The following is a 26,384-nucleotide window of genomic DNA, read 5'->3' as shown; positions in this document are numbered from 1 at the left end:
TTAATGTGCATACTAACCCTATGAGTTAAAAGAATTGCAAAGCACATAGGTTTTTTTATTTTATTTCAAATTCCATTAAAAAAATTGCCAGCATATCCAGCCCATTCCTTAACTACAAAACTAGTATTTGAAGAGCAAAATCGTTATATAAAATGAAAGCTAAGAACCCTAAAATCATTACTACATTTTGAAATCAAGCAGACTGCATTCCCATACCAGATGAGAAAAATATGGCAAATAACTGTAAGTCCACTGTGGACTACTGAAGTGGCTTAAATTCACTATAACACGGGATCATATACAACAGCCATAGAGAAAACTATGGATTTAAAAAGGAAAGAGAAAATGTAAGATAAGCAGATGTCTAATTCCCTTTCCATGTATGCATTTTTCATTCCCAAAACATAAACATATGTATTATACTTCTTCTCATATTATTCAACACACATATGTACAAGAATAGCCAACTGAAATATGCTGTGGTCATTATTTAGATTAAGCCTTTACAAACAAAACAAAAAATATATCCATGGTACAAAAGTATCAAACAGACATCAAGGTTGAATTCTCTCCTTCTCTAAGACCTATAAGACCATCAGCCTACATTGGATACATTTTTTTTAATTTAACCAATCTCCAGTGGCTTATCTCTTATTGCGCAACACAGGAAGCCATTTCACATGCAAAGAAAGCAAAAGATGATTTCCATATCTTACAAGTGCATTCCACAGGCTGATTCTTATCTAATAAAAACCACATTTCCCAAGAGGGAGGGATCAGCAGACTTGAAGAAAACCCTTGGGAATCACCTTTAGGGAATCCTTTCACAAAACAGACTGCGCCTGTCCAGTGGGTTGTGGAACCCCAACAAGCTGTTCGGGCAGAAATAGCAACTCAGAGTGCAAAACCTTTTTTTTTTTAAAGTAAACATTTTTTTAAAACAGCAGAAATTTTTGAGATTGACAAATGTTAATTTTTTGATATTATGGTTGTGTGACATCTGGCATCTGATGAAAAAAACACACTGGGTGGAATTCTGCCTTCAGAAATGTGTTACCTTGTTCAAATACAGTATCTGAACCAGCCACACAGACAAACTAATTCATCTTGAAAAGGATGCATGAATACAAAAAACAAAACTCAGTTTCACTCAATTTCTATTGGTGAAGAATTTATACAAATCTATAAATTTTAATTTTTTTAAAAAATGAAATGAGATCCATTCTTTTAAAGAATAGGAATGTTCCCTACGTATATAATGAATAAAATATCAGTTAAAAATGTAGTTTTAAGGCTGCATCCTGATTGTACTGACTGAAGAATAAATCTCACTAAACTCAGTGGGAACTGATTGTGAACATTGCACTCTTTAAAAATACATAAATGCATTTCTGAAGTCAGTTTTACTAAACTGAAATATATTCAGATTTGTAGATATATGCATTTCAATATCAGCTATATTGTTGAAACGATAAATTCAGTGAATTCATTAGAAAAAAAAAATCTAAGTTCATGGTGCAGGCCAGTAGAATTTGCTGCACAATGAATACTGAGCTAACTTCAAGTGGACTATCGAACCAGACTAAAAAGATTTTGATTTTGGAGTCATACAGAAATTTATATTACTCTTTTGATAAACAATATTCTTTTCTAGCTGTGTAAGCTTGGGGAGTTTCTTGCAGGAACTTTTTAATAGAGCCATTTTACTGTGAGTAACTTCTCAGAAATAAATCCTATATTACACTGTGAGGCACTGCACCAAGTAAATGGTTTTAAGGTTGCATCCTTATGGATTGCTAAAAAGCATCATTAGGAAAGTGAAACAACATATTCAAGCTCTTGAGAAGACAATCAATCAATCCTAATAGTACATATGAAGTGATGGGTGGAAATCCACCACCTATGAACGTGTATATTGGACAGAGCTATATTTTTTTTTGACTGTTGAGGACTTGCTTAAGGTTGAACCTGTGGGAAGCACGTCCTGTGGGCTACTTTGGTTAAAGAAGGAGTCAGAGATTAAAATCTGTTCCTGCCTTTCATTGTTAGGAAAAGTGCCTGTTTCAGCTGTAGCCCGCCTAACAGGAGTTGGTGTCACTACTCTCTCTGTTATTAATATATTCTGTCCTTCTGACAGATTGGGGATGCTTACAGAAGCCTTTAAGTCAGAACTAGGCACCAGGACTCGCTCCCTTTCCCTCACAACAACGTATTTTGAATCTGGGAGGTCTGGGAAGACGCCAGCAGGCATTTCTAACATGTCCTGCAAACTGGAAGCAGGTGCAAGGACCCTTTCTGTCACTACCACGTTCTCCTTAAACTGAGGGTCAAGGATGACTGTTGATGGTACCGTCCCATATGATGTTTCTGTCACTACAACATTGCTACTGCTACTGCTAATCGCAGAGTCTGGGATTCGCTTCACTGGCTGCAGGTTAGACTTAGTTGTAACGTTTGACTCAGTCACTGTTTCCTCAGTCATTGTTTTTGAACCAAAGCCTTTCACAGGTTCAGATAAGTTGTAGGCAGCCCCTGATGAGTAGGTGTGTTCAGCATTCACTGCATTCTGCTGTTGGGAGTACTGCAGACCAGATTCATTCACTGCAGGACTGGTTGTATCTTTCTGGGTATGAGAGCTGAATTGCTCTGCTTTTAGGCCTGTGTGTTTGCTGCCCATGCAGATCTCGGCCAGAGTCTTAAATTTGTCTCCCAAGTCATCCAAGAAATGTTCATCAAAGTCACCATCAATAAAGCTACAGCAGCCAACTGAGCCATGAGGGGAATCGTGTTCTTCCTCCTGGGAATAAATGAGTAGGCAATCTTTGGCAAGCAGGCCTTCATCCTCATCAGCAAAAGCATCAGCTTTCTAAAATGTGGAAGGAAAAGAATAATGAGCACACACATTTCAGAAGTTACCATTTTGGTTACCTAAAGTGCCTAGACCAGATCAGACTAGAGTTACATAATATTTTCATATTACAAAGCTGAACACTTCAACCCAGAGCTATTCTATGCAGATAAAAAGAACAAGGATCCCCACATTCATATTTTGGCAGCAGAATTCCAGGACAGTAGATTTGAAAAGGTCAGCTTTAGTCCCTTGCATAGTTACCTCATAAGCTTCTCCTCTTTTTCCCCCTCAAGCAATCTTTTTAGATGTGTTAATGGTAAGACATATATTAGGTTGGTGATAGTGGCAACTTTAGGATTGAATTATACAGATAGTCCTAACTTACAACCACAATTGAGCCCAAAATTTCTGTTGTTAAGTGAGATATTTGTTAAGTGAGTCTTGCCCCATTTTACGATCTTTCTTGCCACAGTTGTTAAGTGAATCATTGCAGTTGATAAGTTAGTAACCTGGTTGTTAAGTGAATCTGGCTTCCCCATTGACTTTGCTTGTCAGAAGGTCGCAAAAGGTGATCACATGACCCTGGGACACAGCAATGGTCATAAGTATGAACCAATTGCCAAGCATTCTGAATTCTGATCACATGTTCATGGGGATGCTTCAAAGGTTGTAAGTCACTTTTCTCAGCGCCATTGTAACTTTGAATGGTCACTAAATGAACTGTTGTAAGTTGAGGACCAGCTGTTTTTAAAGTTGAATAAATCTATGTAATATCAAAATTTGATGAGTTAAAATATAACCAACAAAACATTAATTAGTAAGTCACCTTTATTTATATATGACTAAAAATATTGCTGGTAATCATTATAATCAGTGATTCATATTATTTGAAGGGGGTGGAGATAATGCTTTGAGAGGCTCCTTAAACTGGATTTTCTTCAAATGCTTTGGGCTACAACTCTGACCTGACCCAGATGGAAAGGTCAATGGGAGAGCACTAAGTACAGGATGTGTAGGATAAATAGGAAAAAGTGGCTGAAAAGATCCTGGAGTGGTTGTTGTAGAAACCTGAAGAACTGACAACTAGAAGAGTTGAGGAGAGAGTAGAACCAAGAAGAGTGGGATTCCCATGCCTACAGAAATCAAACATTTACCTTGGCCTCTATCCAGTGCTGGACAGTGTAAGAAGACTGAGAAAACCATGAATCTGGTTTTCATGTTTATGATGATTTTCTAACTGAACTCAAAATTATCAAAACAGTGGGCAATCAAAAACCGTTTAAAGAAACTGGAGGAAGTCATGGAGGAAGAGGAGAGGGCCAGATTCAACAATGAAGAATAGCAAAAACTTCATACCCACCTTAAGCCCTCTCAGAACTACTGTTACAGAAAATTAATTACTGGACCAAAGCTTTAGGATTTGAATGATAAGGAATTATGGTTGTAGCAAGCATGAAGGGAAAAAATTGGAAATTTGATAAGTCCTAAGAAGAGGCTTAATCAGCCTCTTTTTTAAATTTAACATAGGATAGTTATCCAGGACACTTTTTTGGTTGTATCTATGTCCCTTTTGATTATTTTGAAATCAACTGGTTTCTTTTATATGTCTAATATAGCATCTTTTTATATCATTTGAGTCGCTGTCACGTTTAAATCCACTTTCAGATAAGTCTGTCTTGCCAATAAAACTGTTCCTCTTCCATACATCTTTTAAATACAGTCTATCTATAAAGGTAAAGTTAAAGGTTCCCCCGCACATGCATGCTAGTCGTTTCCGACTCTAGGGGCCGGTGTTCATCTCTGTTTCAAAGCCGAACAGCCAGCGTTTGTCTGAGGACAACTCCGTGGTCATGTGGCTAGCATGACTAGATGCCAAAGGCGCACGGAACGCTGTTACCTTCCCACCGGAGTGGTCCCTATTTTTCTACTTGCATTTTTATGTGCTTTCGAACTGCTAGGTTGGCAGAAGCCGGGACAAGTAACAGGCGCTCACTCTGTTACGCGGCACTTGGGATTCGACCCACCAAACTGCCGACCATCTGATCGACAAGCTCAGTGTCCTAACCCACTGAGCCACCACGTCCCTAGTCTATCTATAGACATCCTTAAAAATTAACTTCAAATTAACTTTAACTTTTGCTAAATTAACTTGTGTTGTTCAAAAATGTCCTTCAATATATACAATGTTAAAATATTTTGCTTCATTCTGTATTAGTAAATCAAATTGAAATGATCCTCTCCTTTAATTGTAATCTTTAGTTTCTTCTGGTCCCTCTACTGTCCTATCATGTTTTGCTTTCTCAAATAATTCAAAACAAAAGCATTTTCCCACAGGCAATATTGTTATAATTAATCTCAAAGTCTTATTTTAAATCCAAAATTCTAATTATATGTTTTAAAACTTCTCAAACTTGTATTTAAAACATCTTTTCTAAAGATTTAAGGAAATATCTGGGTTTTTTTCAGACTTGTTTGTCTAAAAGCTGCTATTAGCTAAAAAAGCAGTTATCAAGCAATTTCCAAAAGTGATTAGAAAAGGAAGTACGTGAATCCAGTGTCCTTAATGGTGACCATGGGTTGAGCAAAATGGCTATTCAGCTGTAAACTCCCTGGAGACTACAGGTTTGCCGTCTTCTTGTGTGTAGCAACTGTCTGAGTCAGTTGTGGGTGATCTCATGTCCTCTCCTGTCTGGTGGGGAATAATGAAGTCCCACCCTATTTGCTGGGTCTTCAATATGCTGCAATCATTGGCTCCAGTTTTAGTGGAGCTGTTTTCAGGTCACCTTTTTTTTTGAGGTCCAGAAATCTGTGATCCATTTTGGAAAGGCAATACTAATCAAAAGATGCAGCAATACGTGTGATTTTGTGATAATCCACAATAACTTTTTGTTTTCTTTATATTATAGTAATAAGTTCATTAGTACCCCAGTGACTATTGGTAAATATATATAATGTAGATTTTTTCTTCTTTCTTCTTTTTCTCAGTTTGTATTTTTTTATTGGCTTTTAAATATTTATAGCTTAAATTTTTTTAAAAAAGATTTTAAAAATTTTTACGCATACACAATTAACAAAACAAAGTTCCACCATTTAATTTTAAAATCTGGATAATGCTTAACCACAGCAGAAGTTAGCTGATTTGGGAGAGAAAGAACATTTTCCTTATTTTCAGAAATAAAGGCGGAGGACATCTTTTCATCCATTCAACAACTCCTTTTCTCTTTAAAAGTGTGGTTGGATCTCCTCCTAACAGACTGCCCTGTTTCCCAATTGCATTGTGGAAAGCATCTTTCCAGAGTGGAACCTGTAATCGTGCTAGATCTGGGGCAGAGCACTGTTTGAAATATGGCAATATCGGAGAAATAGTGGACAACTGATATATCTTTAGGAGAAATACTGACAGTTGCAATTGCAACTAAAGTTACTGTTTTAAAGAAGAAATGAGACAAAGGGAACGGAGGCAGGATTTGTATATCAGAATTTATACATTTGTATATATCAGGATCTGTCTGTTATAGTTACGCTTATTGCTCTCTGGAGATACAAAGAACTGTGACTCTTTTGAAAATCCACGAAAATGCTCCCAACATATGCAAAAATTATGCAGAAAAAATATACTGCTCAAAAAAATAAAGGGAACAGAAATAAGACATCCTACTATTAAATACAGTACATTGTGTTGTTTAAGTGTTCCCTTTATTTTTTTGAGCAGTATAGTTAAACTACAATGGGGAATGCCCTTTCTAGCCCTAATTATTCCCCTGTCCCACACCTCCTCAAAAGCATGCAAAGCCATGCTGAATGTTTTCAGCCCCATTCCCTACCCTGCCCCATCCTCTCCCTATCTTCCCAAACAGATTTCTTAATGAAGCCAACTGACCTCCCTAAGGAATTGGTTTACAGTTCCCCAAATGGGAAGAGGATGCCCCTCCTTGCAACAATACCTACTCAAACTCTACAATGATAAATTCAACAAGATTAACAACACCCAGGTGAACATATATATCATCAAAGAGTAGAAAATGTTGATCGATAAAGTGAATTCAGAAAGTAGACTCTTACCTCACTGAAGTAACCCCGTAGGAATTCTTCATTCATGACCATGCCAGTATCCATGGCTAAAGTTCTGCCAGCTCCTAGCAGCATTGTCCCACCTGCTGTCAAGCCCGCCCGTGTGGCTGAGGCACCTGCAAATTCTGCCCCAGAAAGAAGAGCTTCTTGCTCTTGCTCTTCTTTCTGCCATCTTGTGATTGTGTTGCTGCTCATGTTCTGCTCCTTGGTCATAGAGAAGCCACTCCCTGCTGCTCCTGCTGCTGCTCCTGCTCCCACGATTCCTGCTCCACTGCCCACATACTTTTCCGATCCAGAGGAAGTAAGGAGGTTTAGGATTGCCTAACATCAAAGGCGACAATTAAAAAGTAAAGATGGGCCTGGAAGGAGTAGCACTGAAAACATGACAAGAATGGCTTTGCTAGATTGCCAAGTGAATTTGCTGTTGGCATGGTTTGGTACTTGTTGCTCAGAGAAAAAAGAAAGGTTTATAATACACCAGCAGGAGATCCAGGGTTCTCCACTATGGCTGCCATGTAGGACTGTATTAGTATTTTATTATTGTATTACTAATATGTAGCAGGATTATATTACCATTATCTTTCTCATATTTCCTATTAGCTACTCCTGTTCATATCTTACGACTATCACTTTGTTGGTTGTATCTTATGATTTATGATTGTATCTTACGATTTACAATTATCACTTTATTGCTTATATGTATACTGAGAGCTTATGCACCGGAGACAAATTCCTTATGTGTCCAATCACACCTGGCCAATAAAGAATATTCTATGTTGTGTGTTCCACTCAAGCCTGTCCTAAAAGCACATGGTTTGGAGAATAGCAGGTAGAAAGAAATCTGGAGAAGCACAGCTTTTTGAAGTTACACCAGGAAAAAAAAAAGGGAATCACTTTCTCGCATGCTGCTTATGTTGATCTGAAACCAATAGGACATTTTTATACTTCATGATTCAGTAGTTGATTTGACTTGATTATGTGTGATTATGGCTGCAGTCAAGATCCAGTGATTTAAATGGGACTTACTAAGTCATCACATTTATGACTGCAGGCTTGGGAAATTCACATTGCTCTAAATCAGTACGTTTTTCAGTCTTGGCAATCTTAAGATGCTGGCTGGGGAATTCTGGGAGTTGAAGTCCATACATCTTCAAGATGCCAGGTTTGAAAAACACTGCCCTGGATGAATTAATCCTTTAATTTCCTCTTCACGTTCCCAAGGAATGGGAAACTGCAGTAAGGGAAAGAAAAGGCAAAATACAATATACCTTATTCTCAGGTGCTGCTCCTTCACTGTTCCAGTTACGCAACATTTCTTCACTGTTGTCAGGTATAGCTACAAATCCTTTCCCACCGCCTGATCCAAAGCCACAGGCCAGCAGTAAGAGAGGCACGACTGCAAAAGGACACAGCACAACAGTGAGCAACAAAGATCAAATGCTAGGGGAAAAAATATTGAAAATATCTGCACGTACAATCTGATCCATCTCAAATGTTTCACAATCAGAACAAAATTATTAAAAATTTCCAGGAGAGATGAGTTCCTTACACAATGATAGACAGGCACTTTTCCAGTTCAGCTCTGATCTTTCTTTTTTTTACCAACTCAACAGTTTTTAACATTCCAATAAGGACAGAGCATCCACCACTATTGTCAGAAAGAAACCTCTCTCTCTCTTTTTATCTTCCTTGTTTTTTTTAGTCAGTTTTATACAGTATATTCAGGTTTGTGCACATCCCAGAATGGCAAAATACTGACACAGAATGTGTTGCTAGGTGTAAAAACAAGCACCTCGAAGCCCTAACTTTTCCAAAAAGCAAGCAAATATATCTATATTTGGTAGTAGCAAGATAAGGTCAGGCCTGAGTGTGTATATGCATCTATACGTACAAATATTCTGCTCTAATTGGACCTTTTTACTCCATGTTTGGAAGCTTCTTAGCTGCCAGTCAGGTTTTCTTAAAAAAGAAAGCTAAGGAGAATTTGACCAACAATCAAAGTGAAAGAGGAACACCAGCTCCTAAACAGACAGGAATAACAAGGAGAAAAAAAACACAACACTCTAACATTTTAATGCCTTTTTAAATGTTCCATTTCATGTTACATGCAACAAATAAAAAGATGGAATTCTTAAAATCTGTTTCAGTAGGAATTAATTATGGTTGGATAACTTTACAGTCTTTCTTTTCAAATGAAGCGAAATGTTTGCAAGCTCTCATATGAAGGGAGTCTTCGTATCAGAGTCCTGCATATGTTGATCAGAGGTCACCAACCTTTTCATGCTGGCAGCCCGGAGGGAAAGGGAGCGGGTGGGAAATTTGTGCGTCCATGCACGCACAAGCGTGTGCAAACAGGGCTGTGTGCACACGCACGGCGCTAGCAGCCCGTTTGCGAACACGTTCAGGTGCTAGCCTCTGCTAGCCCCGTATGCATGTGCAAATGGGCCACGCAACCCACATGGTGCAAGCGGCCCCATTTGCACATCCACACTGGTGCTAGCTGCTGCCTCTGCTAGCGCTGCACGCATGTGCAAATGGGCCATGCACCCTGCATGGTGCTAACAACTCACCCTGCATGGTGCTAACAACTCAACCGGTCAGAGAATGTCGATTGGTGGCCCCCAGGGGGAGATCTTTCTCTGTGGGCGCCCCGGAGCTATGGAACCAATTACCGGTTGAGCTCCGGACAGCGCCCGATCTTCGCTCCTTTCGCCGCGATCTGAAAACATACCTGTTCGAACAAGCCGGCCTGGCCTGAGGGGGGATTGGTGGGGTATTTTACTATTATTTTATTGGGGTTTTATTATGTATCAACTGTTTTTATGGGCATGTATTTAATTACCTTTTAATTTTTGTAACTCTGTGTTTTATTCTTGCCCTGTACACCGCCCTGAGTCCTTCAGGAGAAGGGCGGTATAGAAATATTAATAAATTAAATTAAATTAAATTAAATTTGTACAAGCATGCATGCGCTAGCCACTGCCTCTGCTAGTGCCACATGCATGTGCAAACAGACCGTGCAACCTGCACCCGCTAGCAGCCCTGTTTGTGCATGAGCGCAGGCACTAGCCACTGCTGCTGCTAGCCCCGTGCACATGTGCAAATGGGTCTGCAGGCTCTAGCATAAGTGGGGATGAGCGTATGCACACATGTGTGCATGCTGGCCAACCTGTCCCACAACCTGGTGGCTAGTAGCCCACGGCACAGCAGTGGGCTGCGGACCATAGATTGGAGACCCCTGCTCTAGATGAAGGTGTCCAACCTTGCCAACTTTACGGCCTGTGGACTTTAATTAACTTCCGGTTTTTGAAGATGGCGGACGTGTCAGGCTGAGCTCCGTGAGCTCCGGCTATGGGGGCGTCCTTTTGGAGTCCCTCAGGGGGTCTTTTTGGGCCCGCTGAGTAGGGGATGTGGATTTTGATCCACGAAATGAATTACGAGGCAAATGAGGAGGCAGTTCGGCTGTTGGCCTGTTCCATCTGCGCGTCGCTTTTCCCTCGCCTGTTTGTCTCCCGCGGCGCTGCTGGGTTCGGCTTTTTCGGCTAGCCGGTCCCTGCTGCCCTGGTGTCTCCGGACCTCTCCTAGGAGGCTGCGGTCGGCAGCGGGGGCGTTTACATCTGTCCTGGGCTGCCTGGGCTGTCGGGTCGGCGCTGCTGCTTCGGACAACTTTCGGCCGTTTTCGGCGGCGTTCTCGGCGTCCCTGGAGCTCGCGGCGTCTTCAGAGCCCCAGCTGATCGGCGCTTCCGTGAGAGGGGAGGAGAGCCTGTATGAGAAGCTCGCAGATTATTCTGGCGGCGGCGGCAGCAGCAGCAGTGGCAATGGCGGCGGCGGCGGTGGAGACATTTTATTGTTGGACCTGCTTGTGCCGTTTGTTGGTGGCTGCGGCGTCTTCGGGCCGTTTGGCGGCGGAGAAGACAGCTGCTTGTTATTTTACTGATAGGGCTGCCCTTTGTGCGGGTTCTGAGTTATTGCTGACGATGGAAGTGGCGATGGCGGCGGCGTCCTCGGGCTGCTTTGGGCGGTGGAGAGGACGACCATGGCGACAGCGATCCGTTGGTTTTTGGCTGCTTGAGATGATGGCAGCAGCAACGACTTTTGTGACAACGATGGCGATACAACGGACTGCCAACTTATTTATTCACTTATTTATTATCTTATTTATTAACTTTCCATTTGCCTCCTTCTTTCCCCTTTGGACTGGGACGGACCTGGGTACAGGCCACAGTGGGAGAGTGGCCTGTTTTACATCGGCAGCCCCATAGAGGTGGGAGCTCTGTGGGTGCTGCCCCACCCAGGGTGGGCATTTTGGACCATCCCCGGAGGCAGACTCGCGTCCCGTTGTGTGAGGACGGGTTGTGGTATGCCTCTGGGAGCATCCAATCAAGTGGCAGTGGTTGGTGGATGGCCCAAATGTCCCACTCCTTTCCTTTGATCCTCCTGTTGGTTTCAATCATTGGACTGCCCTCTCTGGACTTGCTGACTGGATGCATCAATATTCCGACACGGACTTGCTCGCCCTCAGGGGTGCCCCCCTCTCCTGGGTGCGTCCCGCCTTCTTTTCTTTCCCTAATCTCGATGAGGGGCCCAATTGTTGGGACCCTGAGAGATGGCCGGGAAAGGCCAGGGGCTCTCGATATAAACCTAATAAGAGGCCCCTGGTTAATTTTTTAGCTAAATTTTTTAGGGGGTTGGGGAGGGGGGTGGGGGGTAGTGGTTGTCTGGCGGTGGGGGGTAGCCAAACAACTTTGTTGCAGGCCAGGCCTGGGTCTGACGGCGTTCGGGGGGAGCGGGTTGTGGTTACATCTGGGGCTCTTGAGCGGGTCGTGGGACTACCAATTCCCACGACGGGGAAAGGCAGCAGGCGGATAGACAGGGGGCCATATCGTTACCGGGAGGGCCATCTCCGCTGTCTTCAAGCGGTGAGGCGCTCCGACCCTCTGGTTCTTCCCCGAGGTCCCGGGAGCGGGGATGTGCAGCCTCCTGAGCTCCGGCTGGTGTACCTGAATGCCAGGTCCGTGGTTAATAAAGCTCCCCTCGTTAGGGATTTAGTTGAGGGTGAGCATGCGGACCTGGCTTGCATCACGGAGACTTGGTTGGGCCCAGAGGGTGGGGTCCCTTTGGTTGACCTCTGCCCACCAGGTTTCCGGGTGCTACACCGGCCACGAGCTCAAGGTAGGGGTGGGGGAGTGGCGGTTACCATTAGGGAGACCTTATGTCCGCGGGAGGCCACCGTTTCTCAGATAGTCGGGTGTGAGTCTCTCTTCATGAGATTTGGTCCTGGGGCGCAGTTGGGCTTGCTGCTGGTGTACATTTCGCCTAGTCTCACAGCGGCAGCCCTGCCCGAGCTGCTCGATATCCTCTCGGGTTTGGTGGTTGAGTTTCCCAAACTTATAGTTTTGGGAGACTTCAATCTACCATCCCTGGGAGGTTCATCTGAGCTAGCTCGGGAGTTCATGGCTTCCATGGCGGCCATGGACCTGACGCAAGTAATTTCAGAGCCAACTCATGAGGGAGGCCACACCCTTGACCTGATTTTTTTATCTAGACGGTGGTTGGATGATCTAGGTGGGGGCTCTCCATTTATTATGCCCCTGTCATGGACCGATCATCATCTCCTGCGGCTGGTCTTCCGCTTTGCCACCCCCCGCCGTGGGGGTACGGAGCCAATTAGATGGTACCGCCCCAGACGCTTAATGGATCCTGATAGATTCCAAGCGGCGCTGGGGTCCCCACCTGCCTCCACTGCTCACAGCTCGGCTGATGCCTTAGTGGAAGCCTGGGGAAGGGCAGCCACTGAGGCACTTGACCGGGTTGTACCCTTGCGGCCCCTGACCCGGCGCAGATCCCAGCGAGCTCCATGGTTTTCCGCGGAGCTCCGGGAGATGAAGCGCCGGAAACGGGGCCTAGAGAGCTGCTGGAGGTCTAGCCGATCCGAACCCGACCGGTTGCGGTTAAGAACCTATATTAGGTCTTATCTCGCAGCGATGAGGGTGGCGAGGTGTAATTACTTCTCCACCCTCATCGCGTCCGCAGATAATCGCCCGGCCGCCTTGTTTAGGGTGACTCGCTCACTTCTCAATCAGGAGGTGAGGGAGGATCCCTTGCAAGGTCGTGCCGAGGAATTTAGTCATCATCTGTCGGATAAAATCGCTCGGATTCGGACCGGTTTGGACTCCAGCTGGGCAGAGTCAGGCGATCAGGACACGGGCGGTCTTGTCAATGTTATCTGGGAAGAGTTTGATTCTGTGACCCCTGATGAAGTGGACAGGATTATGGGGAGGCTGAGCTCCTCCACATGTTTGTTGGACCCGTGCCCTTCCTGGCTGGTTTATGCAGCTAGGGAGAGGACACGAGGCTGGCTCCAGGCGGTTATATCTGCTTCTTTGAGTGAGGGTTATTTCCCCACCGTCTTGAAGGAGGCGGTGGTGAGACCTCTCCTCAAGAAGCCTGCCCTGGACCCAGCCGTTTTGAACAACTTTCGTCCAGTCTCCAACCTTCGCTTTCTTGCGAAGGTTGTTGAGAGTGTGGTGGCGCATCAGCTCCCTCTGGTCCTGGATGAAGCGGATTATCTGGACCCCTACCAATCGGGTTTCAGGCCCGGGTACAGCACGGAGACGGCATTGGTCGCTCTGGTGAATGATCTCTGGAGGGCGCGGGATAGGGGACATTCCTCTGTCCTAGTCCTATTAGACCTCTCAGCGGCTTTCGATACCATCGACCATGGTATCTTGCTGCGGCGTCTCAGGGGATTGGGAGTGGGAGGCACAGTTCTTCAGTGGTTCTCCTCCTATCTCCTGGGACGCTCGGAGTCGGTGTTGGCAGGGGGGCAGAGATCGGCCCCTAGGTCTCTCGTTTGTGGAGTTCCTCAGGGGTCGGTTCTCTCGCCTCTCCTGTTCAACATCTATATGAAACCGCTGGGTGAGATCATTCGTGGTTTTGGAGTTGGGTATCATCAGTATGCCGATGATACCCAACTTTTCTTTTCGACCCCAAACCACCCCAGTGATGCCCTCGCCGTGATGTCCCGTTGCCTGGAGGCGGTTCGGGTCTGGATGGGGAGGAACAGACTTCAGCTCAACCCTGACAAGACTGAGTGGCTGTGCATTCCGGCATCCCGGGACATTCCAAATGTTCCATCTCTTTCTATGGGGGGTGAGCTCTTACCCCCCGTGGATAGGGCTCGCAACTTGGGAGTCCTTCTAGATTCACGGCTTACTTTGGAAGAGCATATAGTGGCCGTGACTAGGGGGGCTTTCGCCCAGGTTCGCCTGGTGCGCCAGTTGCGGCCCTATCTGAACCGGGATGCCCTGTGTACAGTCACTCATGCGCTCGTGACCTCTCGCCTTGACTACTGTAATGCTCTCTACATGGGGCTTCCCTTGAAGACCACTCGGAGGCTCCAACTGGTACAGAATGCGGCCGCGAGAGTTGTCTTGGGAGTTTCCCGGTACTCCCATGTTACACCTTTGCTCCGCGAGCTGCATTGGTTACCAGTTGTCTTTCGGGTGAGGTTCAAGGTGTTGGTTACGATCTTTAAGGCCCTACATGGCATGGGTCCGGGTTACCTCAGGGACCACCTGCTGCCGGCATCGACTCCCCTCCGCCCTGTGCGTTCCCACAGAGAGGGCCTCCTCAGGGTGCCGCCAGTCAGGGAATGTCGACTGGTGGCCCCCAGGGGGAGGGCCTTCTCTGTGGGGGCTCCGGCTTTATGGAATCAATTGCCGGTGGAGCTCCGGATGGCACCAGACCTTCGAACTTTCCGTCGGGGCCTGAAGACCCATCTGTTCGAATTAGCTGGTCTGGCCTGATGGGGGATTATGGGCTTTTAATTGTTTTTAATCTGTACTTCTGTTTTTAATTGGGCATGGATTTAATTCTTTTTAATTTTTGTATAGTGTTTCTTATGTATGCCCTGTGAACCGCCCTGAGTCCCACCAAGGAGAAGGGCGGTATATAAATCAAATAAACTATAACTATAACTATAATTCCCAGAATTCCCCAGCCAGCCCTATTGGCTGGGAAATTCTGGGAGTTAAAAGTCCGCAGGTCTTAAAGGTGCCAAAGTTGTACAACCCTGTTCTAGACATCATGAAATAACATCAAAAACTTACGGAGTAGCAGCAAAAATGCCAAGATCATCAGTGCAACTGCAGAAGGTCCCAGAAAGAGAGAGGAGCTGATAATTCTTTCTTGGCAACCAGTGCCATCCTTGCAATTACAAACGTCCACCTCCAGAACTTGTTGGTCAGGGCAGCTGAGGCCTTGGTTATCTTTCACTAAAATAGGAATTTTGTATATGCCAGGTGTCACATCCTGAAGTATAAGCTGAGCTGTGGACCCTTTGCAGGGAAGGAGAAAAACAAACATAAGTGTTCAGCAATGTAGCAGAGAAAGGAATGAAATCAGAAGTCTTGCTACTTTTGGGGTGACCAATCTGATAGCTAAAGCAGTCTTCCCCAACCTGTCATACTTTAATCCTCAGGTTTCCTAGTCATTAACAGGAACTCTGGAGCTGACCTGTGCTTCTAAAGCACACCCAAGTTAGGAGAGGCTACTCTAAAAGAAAGCATTCTTATTAGGAGACAACATTTCTAGATTCTGTAACTACTGCAGAGTGTTTTGGAAAACTGCACATTCTGTACAAAGCAACAATTTTCTGGATCATTGGCATGTTACTTGGTAATTCCACCTCTACAATATATTCAATCCATTCAAGGCAATTCAGTTAATCATGAATAGAAAACATTTCCTAGCTGTGGAGTTTGAAGGTTTTGAGCCGCCCTCCTAAACCTACTACCATTTTATTTTGCAACTGGTGCTAAACATGTTGCCCACTTTCATTCATATTTACCAGAAACAATCCCTCAACTTGGATGCAATTGAATCTAGTCTAATCTACAATGAAGCAGCACCATTAATATTTCTCCCCTGACTCTGACTGCCAATTCTTTGGAGCAGAAAGGAAATCAGAAACATTTCTTAGTCCACTTTTGTAGAAGAAAAGTTATACTGCAGAGGTACACCTCTGCTGCTCTTTGGCGTGAGATCTGGTTATCCAAATCAAAACAACAGATGGATTCACACATTGTATTTAGCTATGCTTTACTGAAGAAACCATACACGGCTATATTTAAACAATATGCTAAATCAAAAATGGTGGTTTATAAATCACAGTTGCTGGTTGTTTTTATATAATGTCTTAAATTGAAACTAAAGCAACCTTATTTAGGATTAGTACAATGCAAGCATCAGAATAAAAAGAGGTAGCAGTTTATCACTGGACAAATCTCTGTCTCAATTGTTCAATATAAGATGTTTTAGGCTCAGCAACATGGAAGTTCAATTTGCTAAAGTTACTTGCAACCACATTGGTTATGACAGCTCATACGATACTAACCGGATCACAACTGGTCAGATAGTTCTTTACTGAGCTAGAATTTTAATAGTGTTCTCTCTCTCTCTCACCTCAAAACGGTGAGGCAGCAAACTACCATCTATTAATGGAATGTTTGCCATGGATTATGTTCATGCACTGCTAATTTACCATCCTTCATGAGATTTACAAATTACAATAATTGGGTTCATGTGTGTCAGCTAAGCTAAAACCAATCTAACCACATGACTGCTCAGCATGATATGAAACCAAGCCACAAGCTCTGTTCTCTTAAAGTCTGTAGCTTCCGAGCTGCTCCAATCTCGATAAATGTGGCACGACTCACACTTACCATCTACCTGACCAATTTCCCATTTGTCTGACATTCTTTCAGGTTCATCAATGACCATGAAAGTGAAAGGACCAGCATTTGGATGTCTATCTCGATCTTCAACAGTGACATTAATATACTTTGCATCAGTACAGACAGTTGTTTTTGGAGTCACAAGAATTGGGCAGTGATCATTCTTGTCTTCAATCTGAATAACGATAGTACCAGTAGCTGTTTTTGGAGGGTAGTCTGTAAAGCACAGAAGGAACAAATATCTACTGTTATGCAAAGTTTTGATTAATTAGAAACTTGTTTGCATTTTAAAGCATATATAAGATTTTAAATGTGAACCAAGTGTTTGAATTATGAGTAGTTTATAATTCATTAGATTACATAGTTAAATTGAATGTAAAAAAAATTCATACCCATGAAAATTTTGGAGGTCACTGCTATGTAGGTAGTCATTGACCTATGACTTTAAAGGAGACTACAAGTGGTGACAACTATTAATGACCTTTGCTTAACATTCTTAATGGTGAATGACTGCTGGGTTGCTTCAGCCAGTTTGAAACAGGGTTGTAATGAGCTTTGATGGGGGGGTGTAACTTTGAATGGCCGTTAATGGCTAGGGTCTTTGTTAGTTAATCAGGCAATTATTCAAAAATCCAGAGCCTCATATTGGATTGTGGTTGGTGTTAAATTTGTAGCTCTCACTGTAACAATGCACCAGCTTTACTACAGCCTCTGCTCCCTGCATCCACTTAGTACTAAGAATGCGCCAGATATTACATATGACATAAAAGGTGTATGATTGCATTATGAATTTATTCAAAGGGAAAAGTAACTTGTGCTCTAATAAGCAGAATGTTGTGATTCTGATTCTGTGCATGATGTGATGGACTAGTCTGCTGTTGTTTTCAAGGAAGGTATTCAGATGATAATGCAGTGGCAGATGACCAATGGACTTCAAATCTGCTTTGGTTATAAGGCCCTAGTTATTCTTCCAGCATCCTTGCCTCTTTTGTGGAAATTGGACGGCTACCATGGGGTGGGGCTGGGACACAATTTAAGAAAAATAGAGTCAGATGCAGCACATATGGAGAATGAGATTTATACTTTTCAAAACCATTTTCTGTACCTATTTAAAATCTGCACATTCACCAAAAATGGAAAGAAAGCTCTTAAAAAGAAATGGAAAGCTTAAAGAAATCTCATACTGAAAATCACTCCAGGCACTGATTTCTCTACCGGTAGCTGGAAAAGAAAATTACCTTACATTAAATCTCTTCTCTGGTTTTGAGTCTAAGGTAACCAGGTTAAAGTAAATGACTCAAAACTAATTTGTTCTGAATTACTGGAACCTAATCTTGATGCAGAAATGATCAGTTTTCTGGTTCAGCACGACAAGATGTTTAGATGTTGTATAATCTCATTTGTTTATCTAAACAGGATACCAGATCATTAGTTTGGCTGTGGTTTGATGAAATTAAGACAAACACCAATTTCTTCAGAGTAGGAATATTGGTTCTCTCCCCCTGCTTTCTCTATTCCACTTCCTGGCATTTTGCCAAAACCTTTTGACACCCCCCCCCAAAAAAAGAGAAAGTAAGGCAGGGTACTATAGATCATTAAAAAGTATAGTCTCCACCAGATCTTACAACTCTTGGTAATTAACAACCATTATAATGTACAACGAAAATATTCACTACGTACCAGTAGTTATGGCCAAAATTGTTGCAGTGTAAGTACCATTGATGACATAGGGCGATTCATAGTCTGGGACTTTAAGTAGCCTGATTTCAGCTGTTTTAGCATTTACTATCAACCAGTTTGCAATATCATTTCCTTTGGCATACCTGTGTAAATTTTAAACATATGTGAAAATAAGCATACAAACCTGAGATTACGCATACATATGGAAAAATATACTTCTTAGGAGACATACAAACTTTTTAAACATCTACTTACCATAGTTAATAACACCCAAATAATTGTTAATAAATAGCAGTCAAATTTCAATACATTTATTCTTGTGTATTTCTAGTTGTGCCCTGTTCAAATTTCTAGCCAATCAACAAAGGGACATACTGTAGTGAGGACAGTTTAATGGGAAAAGCAATCAGAAGTTGGCCCAAGAAATAATTTCTGAGTTCTTTTGCATTAACTCTAGTTTATTCAACAATGTGAAAACTCATGCTTTAAGATGACATGTGAATAACTTTTTCAGTATTTATTAATCATATTTATATGGCTGCCTATCTCACAGGAAGGATGAGTAATGTTGGAACATGACAGTAGTGAAACTATGTCTGGCATATTGAAAGCATGTAGGCACAGAATGTTCTCCTTCTACGGTAACTGTTGATTGTTGTGGACCACCCAGAGTCATTGGAAGTTGAATGGCATATAGGTATACTTATAAATAAATAAATAAATAAATAAATCTTACGTGATGCGTTCTGCTATTTTTTGAGTGTCTTCATCATAAGCTTGAAAGCTTCCAATAATCTGGTTTATTTTCATTGTTTCACTTGTCTTAATCATTAAAGTGTGGGGCTTAAATATGGGGCCTTCCCTCACATTTTCCACATTAATTTTCACAGAAACTGGTTTTACTTGGGAAACTTGATTAATAATTGATTTGTGATATGCTGCTTTGTTAGAAACTGTTATCTTCAGGTCCATTGTCTGCAATTCTTCATAATTTATTTCCTGCAGAGAGAATAAAAAAAGACATAATTTAGAATGTAATTGCAATTAACCCACTTGTATATCCTTCTGGACCTTTGGTGGAAGTTTACTATTGCAACTTCAATATTATTTGATATGAAACACCCTTGCAAATCCATTCAAAGAGTATGGTCAATATAAAAAGTGCAGAAAAGATTCTTGAGTTTTCACGTCACTGTATCAAATGGAGATCAAGGCACAGAAGAGAACAAAGCATAACTAGACCTTATGTTAAAAAACAGACACATCAAGCAATTGATTTAGGAACCTCTGTTTACCTTTATTCATAGGCATAAATAAACTATGAAATCAGGGGATGAAACAGTTCCGGACTGCTTGTTAAATGGCTCAGCTTGACAATGGTTATAAAAAAACTGATGTTATGAATTGTAATGTAATTTGTGGAACAGAAAATGTACTATTTAAATTATTATGAAATATAGGAATCTGAACTAATAAATGCTCTTTGAGGATATGTGTTGTAGGTGGGCATACAGAATACAACTATTTTATGGGCAAAACATTCCTACCACACTATAAAATCTCATAATAATGGAAACAGGGGCAGAGATGTGGTTAAAATGAGATTACAGCAATCTATGCACAATACTCGTACAGAACACATTAGTTTGCCCATTGTGCTGTGTGCTCCCATTGTCCTCTTCTTTTGCTGGGTACCATCACTGGATTGCCTCTCCCCATCCACTAACCTTAATCAGAGTAAGAATTCCTTGGTTGGTTTGTGAATCTGTTTCTATATGGAAGTAGCCTCCATCATTGCCAGACACAATCACAAAGTTTGCCAGCCAGTTATCAGTAAATTGTTCATCTCCATCAAAGACGTCCAAGCGCATGATTTCCACATTAGCTATATTTTCTTTTACACTTCCTTCATACTGTAAATAAAGAAGCCTTTTTATAATAATACATCTTTCTGATCATAACTGAAAAAACCCACCCAAATAATAGCAAGCACACTTTTTACTCACCACAGGCTTGTTAAGTTTAGGGATATTGTCATTAACATCCAGAATCTTGATCTGTAGAGTGGTCACTTGACCATTCCCATGTTCTTTTCCATTAAGGTCTTTTGCTTCCACAACCAAGGAATAACTACTATGCAGCTGCGGAGCAGTCAAACAGCACGAAAGTTAGGATATAGAAAAACAGTGTCTAAGTGAAGGTCAAATGCCACCACCAATAACTGGAAAAGAATTGTGCCCCAACCTGGGGAACCTTAAAGAGAGAGTGGGGACCTAATACCACCCCAGAGATTGCTGAATTACAACTACCAGTATCTCTAACTTCTGGCCACATTTGCAGGCCACAGATTTGTTACTCTTTTTTTGAAAGTTCATGGTAGGAAGTGCAGAAACTTAACACCTCCTTCTTGCTGCCAGAAGACACAGAGAAAATCATGTGCCTGTGAGTGGAGGTAAGCAAAGTATTCTGAACTAGTGAAAAGCAGAAGACAGGAAAGCAGAAGGTCAGAGAAACAAAGAAGCAAAGGTGTAAGCCATTCACACATTGTGATCCTCATCAAAAGGACATTTTCTCTTTCTAACACTCTGAAATAATAAAAAAGGCTCACAACCATATCCAGACTTTGCAGTAGAGTCACCATATAAGCCCTACCATAAAGACTGCATCTCCACTATGTATATATATTTCATAAACATTCAGTATACTCATAACAGCCTAGGTCTAGCCAAAATGAAACAAGGTTTTGGAAAAATATATATTAGATTTTGCATATGTGTTTATGCATATATACCATAAATATGTATTTATTTGGTTTACACACTAATGACTTTCAGCCAACTCATAGCCTAGATATTCAGCTAAAATCTACTGCAGGTCTCATGGGGAAGAATCCTGTTTCAGATACTTATGCTGAGCTTCAAAGTTGACGTTCAAAGATCAATTGAATTTGGATCACTACATAAATATCAAAGAAATCCTCTTAAAATTGGTTTGACTAAGTGAATCCTATCCAACTTAGCTTTTTATTAATGATTATGTTTTACTAAGTTAACTACTTGCCAGTCTTTCATGAGCTGTTATTATGGCAATCCTTAACTTACGGCCATAGTTGAGCCCAAAATTTCCGTTGCTAAGCAGGCAGTTATTATGTGAGTGGTGCCCCATTTTTGCCACAATTGTTAAGTACCGTAAGTCACTGCAATTGTTAAGTGAATCATGCAGTCATTAAGTGAATCTGTCACAGCTTCACGTTAAGTGAATTGTCACAACTGTCACGATCACTTTTTAAAGCACTGTTGTAACTTGGAACGGTCACTTAACAAATGGTTGTAAGTTGAGGACTACCAGTAAATATGATGAATTGGCTTATTAACAGTTTCTATATCTTTTAATTATTTATTTGTAAACTGAAGGTAAGATAGTGAGTGACATTTAGCTTACTGAAAATGACCAAGAAAGCAGCTGCAATTTCTCCTTTTACATGCAGCATACTCAACCTCCTGAAAAACTGTTCCTTAGAACTGGAAGGTCATCTGGGCCAGCAAGAGGAGAAGAGGATTGACAGAGATTGGTTGCCCCTCTCTTGTTTCATAAAGGAATTTTCATGAAATCTTAGTATCTTCCATACTTCTACTAAATCAGAAAGAAACTAGATAAATAAGAAACCATTACAAGGATATTAAGAGAGAGAGAAAATACCTCTCTGTCAAGCTGGAATGATGCTGTCCGAACTTCACCTGTTGCTTTGTTAATGACAAATGCATTAGCATCATCAGGTTCTTGTGAAATAATCTTAAAAGCAATTTGGGAGTTGGGTGTATTGGGCTCATCTGCGTCAGTTGCATTTATCTTCAGCACAAGAGTACCTAAAAAAGAGTAAGCATTTTGCAAGGGTATATCAAATGGCAATGACCAAAAGCACACATTTTCTTCCTGACCGCTATAACTGTCCTGCTTTTAATACCATAGCCACACACCATTCTTGAAGGCACAGGGGAGCAAACTCATCCAATGTAATCTCAGCTTCTGAATACTGGAATTGTACAGGTAATAGAATAGAGCTGGAAGGGACCTTGGGGGTCTTCTAGTCCAGTCCCCCGCTCAAGCAGGAGAACCTATATCATCTCAGACAAGTGACTGTCCAGTCCCTTCTTAAAAACAAGCTGTTCCATTGGTTAATTGTCCTCACTGTTAGGAATTTCCTCAATTCCAGGTTGCTTCTCTCTTTGATTAGTTTCCAACCATTGTTTCTTGTCCTGCCCTCTGGTGCTTTGGTGAATAACGTGACCCCCTCTTCTTTGTGGCTGCCTCTCAAATACTGGAATACTGGTATCATGTCATCCCTATTTCTTCATTTCTTTAGACTAGCCAAACCCAAGTCCTGCAGCCGTTCTTCATATGTTTCAGTCTCCAGGCTTTTGATTATCTTACTTGCTCTTCTCTGAACTTTTTCCAAGGTCTCAACATCTTTTTTGTGGTATGGTGACCAAAACTGGTTGCAGTATTCCAGATGTGGTCTCACTAGGGTTTTATAAAGTGGTACTAATACTTTGTGTGATCTTGATTCTATGCCTCTGTTTATGCAACACAGGATTGTATTAGCTTTTTTGGCTGTTGCTGCACACTGCTGGCTCATAGTCAAGTGATCGTCCACTAGGACTCCAAGGTCCCTCTCAAAGTTACTGTTTTTGAGCCTGGTCTCACCTAATCTGTACTTATATCTTTGATTTTTCCTGCCTAAATGTAAAACTTTGCTTTTCTCCACATTAAAACTCATTTTGTTGTTCAAGTTTGTCAAGATCTTTTTGAATCCTGAGTTTGTCTTCTGCGGTGTTGGCTATCGCTGCCAATTTAGTGTCATCGGCAAATTTGATGAGTTCCCCCTCTATTCCCTCATCTAAGTCATTGATGAAGATATTGAAGAATACTGGGCCCAAGACGGAGCCTTGTGATACCCCACAGCTTACTTCTCTCCATGTGGTTGTAGTAGCATTGAGGACTACTCATTGAGTACAGTTTGCCAGCCAGCTACAGATTCATCTAGTGGTGATGTTGTCTATTTCACCTTTTTCTAGTTTTCCAAGCAGTAGATTGTGGTCTACTTTGTCAAATGCCCTACTGAAATCTAAGTATACTATGTCCACAGTATTTTGCTGGTCTACTAATTGGCCACTTTATCAAAGAATGAAATAAGATTGGTTTGGCATGATCTGTTTTTAAGAAACCTATCCTGGCTACCAGTTATAACTTTGTTTGCTTCTACTTGTTCGCAGATCTGTTTTTTGATTATATTTTCCAGGATCTTCCCAGGTATTGATCTTAGACTGATTGGTCTGTAATTCCCTGGGTCCGTTTTTTTTCCCTTTCTTGAAGATGGGAATCACATCAGCCCTTTTCTAATCCTTAGGTACTTCCCCGGTGCTCGAGGATTTTTGAAAGATATGGCGCAAAGGTTCTGAGATAACATGTGCCAGTTCCTTCAGAACTCTGGGATGTAATCTGTCGGTTCCTGGGGATTTATATTTGTCAAGGTTGGATAGGTGTTCTCTTACCATATTCTTGCTTATTTTACTTTTTGTTTCTAGTTTGTGTTTTGCAGTACTTTTTTGGTATGTTGTGGTATAATTTCTTTTTGCATAAAGACTGATGCAATCTTTGATTTATGACAATTGAGCCAAAAATTTCTGTTGCTAAGTGACACCCCCCTCATTTTACAACTTTTCTTGCCATAGGTATTAAGTGAATAAGTGCAGTTGTTAAGTTAGTGACATGATTGTTAATCTGGCTTCCCCATTGACTTTACTTGTCGAAGCCACAAAAGCGATTATATGAATCCAGGATATTGCAACCATCATAAATATGAGTCAGTTGCCAAGCATCTGATTTTTTTTTTTAATCCCATTTATATCCCACCCTTCTCCGAAGACTCAGGGTGGCTTACAATTTTAAAGCACAAATCAATGTGCTTAGCAATAGCCTTCATTCTATGTATATGCCTGCTTATTAGGGCTTTCGCCCCCCCCCAAGCGGCATTATTACAAAGTCAGCTTAATTGCCCCCAACAATCTGGGTCCTCATTTTACCTACCTCGGAAGGATGGAAGGCTGACTCAACCTTGAGCCTGGTGGGATGCGAACCTGCACTAATTGCAGGCAGCTGGTGTTACTTAAGGAGGCATTAGCCCACTGCTCCACCAAGGCTCTTTTGATCATGTGACCATGGGCATAAGTGTGAAAAATGGTTATAAGTCACTAAATGATCTATTGTAAGTTGAGGAGTCCTGTATTGGTGTGATGCATGCCATTGCAAGTTCCTAAATGAAAAGCAGATTATATAAACCCAAACAAATATTCAGTGGTAGAATAGATACATGGAAAGGGAAGGTATATTTATGTCATCCCAATAATAGAGGAGGTGCTGCTAAAAGCATCACTATAAAAACTTATTCTAAGCAGCAATTTATCTCACCCCTATCTTTAGTCTGTTATGGTTCTACCCAAATGCACCACAAGATTTTGCCTTTTTAATTACTACATAGTAAGGAAAACAAGGGTAAAGGGTAAAGTACATGTAGTCTCTATTCTGTACTATTTTGAAATTATCATAATACTAAAAATAAGATTTTTTGGTTCCTAGACCTTATATTTTGGCTTTTAATAAAGCACTTTCTCAACTATTTAATTATGTTTTCTAATGCCTCACCCGAATAATACTATAAAATAAAAGTCTGTGATATTTCTGCAATACTGTAATCAATAAAATACATGTTTGTGACAAGGGCACGAGAGGCAATAGGAAGGAAGGAATGGATTCAAAATAATTGTACAGGGAAAAGAGTATGAATGCTGAGTCAGATTGAAAATGTAAATAAAAGTCTAGAACGTACCCACTTCACACAATTCTTCAACAGAACCCATGAAAACTGTTTGTGAAAACACTGGGCTATTGTCATTTACATCCATAACTTGAATCCGCAGATCCAGTGGCCTTTCCAGATTTTCACCTTTTTGATTCAGTGCATAGCCTCTCAGCTGAAATAATAGTAACGTGAAGTCCAGATGATTAATTTCATTCAATTGATTCAATTAACAGGAAAATAAAAATAACAATTATCACTGAATTATAGTACTCACTCTTTCCCATTGGCACCTTTAGAAAAATAAATTCCTATAGATACAGTAAAAATCAAGAGCCGATAACTGATATGAATCTATGTACCAAAAAGAGACAGAGTTTCATCTGCTTACATGTAACATTGGTGTTTGTTCCCGATCAACTATTCCAGTTATGTTCAATTCTCCAGTTTTCCCATTAATCACAAACAAATGATACGGTGGTTCTGTGACTCCTTGGCCAGAAATGGTGTAAGTAATAATTACTCCTGGCTCAACATCTTTGTCAGACCGAATCTATATGGAATAGGAGAAAAGAAAAAATATTTTTGTGTGTCTCTGAAATTTAAAACAAATATGTTTTAATGCATGGGTTTTCAAACTCGGCCCTTTTATGACTCATGGACTTCAACTCCCAGAATTTCTCAGCCAGGCATGCTGGCTGAGGAATTCTGGGAGTTGAAGTCCATGAGTCATAAAAGGGCTGAGTTTGAAGACCCCTGTTTTAATGTTTAAAAAAGATGAAGTTTTATGTTATTTTAGTTTTCTTAATAATTAAGTAAAGATGTGCAAAACTTTTTAGTCTGGGACTATAACATTCTGAGAAACTCTAGAAAAACTCTGTTTTTTCTCTGGACCATTCCAATCTATCTGCTTCAAGGTTGGTCCAGCAATTTCCTGAATGTAAATCTCCTGGAAGAACTGGTTTGCATTGTTCTGGATGTGGCCTGTTTAAGTTACTGAATCAATGAATCATACAAATCACAAAAATGACTTAATTCTGTAACCAAGTCAAGTGTTTGTATGAACCAGCCTTTATAAACTTAAAAGTAGACAAAGTTTTAAGTGGTAGGCAGAAATTTTAAACCATATTAAATAGATCTAATCAGCAAAGTCGCAACTCATCCTCCAGCAGATGGATCACTGTTTGCC

General features: G+C 41.5%; 1 protein-coding gene across 2 annotated transcripts in view; it reads right to left on the bottom strand.

Annotated features, from left to right (window-relative positions):
• Positions 1-47: 47 nt before the first annotated feature.
• DSG2 (desmoglein 2) overlaps positions 48-26,384 on the bottom strand; it is a 38,515-nt gene continuing 12,178 nt past the window's right edge. For both annotated transcript variants that reach the window (XM_083359984.1, XM_083359985.1), the window contains exons 4-15: positions 25,587-25,748; positions 25,226-25,370; positions 22,039-22,205; positions 20,346-20,480; positions 20,067-20,252; positions 19,076-19,338; positions 18,340-18,482; positions 16,648-16,875; positions 15,034-15,261; positions 8,191-8,318; positions 6,914-7,243; positions 48-2,866 (exon numbers count right to left, since the gene is read on the bottom strand). In XM_083359984.1, coding sequence (XP_083216110.1) covers positions 1,901-2,866; positions 6,914-7,243; positions 8,191-8,318; positions 15,034-15,261; positions 16,648-16,875; positions 18,340-18,482; positions 19,076-19,338; positions 20,067-20,252; positions 20,346-20,480; positions 22,039-22,205; positions 25,226-25,370; positions 25,587-25,748 — 3,081 coding nt within the window. In that variant the 3' untranslated portion in view covers positions 48-1,900. The remainder of the gene's footprint in view (positions 2,867-6,913; positions 7,244-8,190; positions 8,319-15,033; positions 15,262-16,647; positions 16,876-18,339; positions 18,483-19,075; positions 19,339-20,066; positions 20,253-20,345; positions 20,481-22,038; positions 22,206-25,225; positions 25,371-25,586; positions 25,749-26,384) is intronic.

This window comes from Vipera ursinii (genome assembly GCF_947247035.1).
Source record: "Vipera ursinii genome assembly, chromosome: 3".
Lineage (NCBI taxonomy): Eukaryota > Metazoa > Chordata > Lepidosauria > Squamata > Viperidae > Vipera > Vipera ursinii.
The sequence above is the reverse complement of the archived record's forward strand: the minus strand, read 5'-3'. Positions and strand labels throughout refer to the sequence as shown.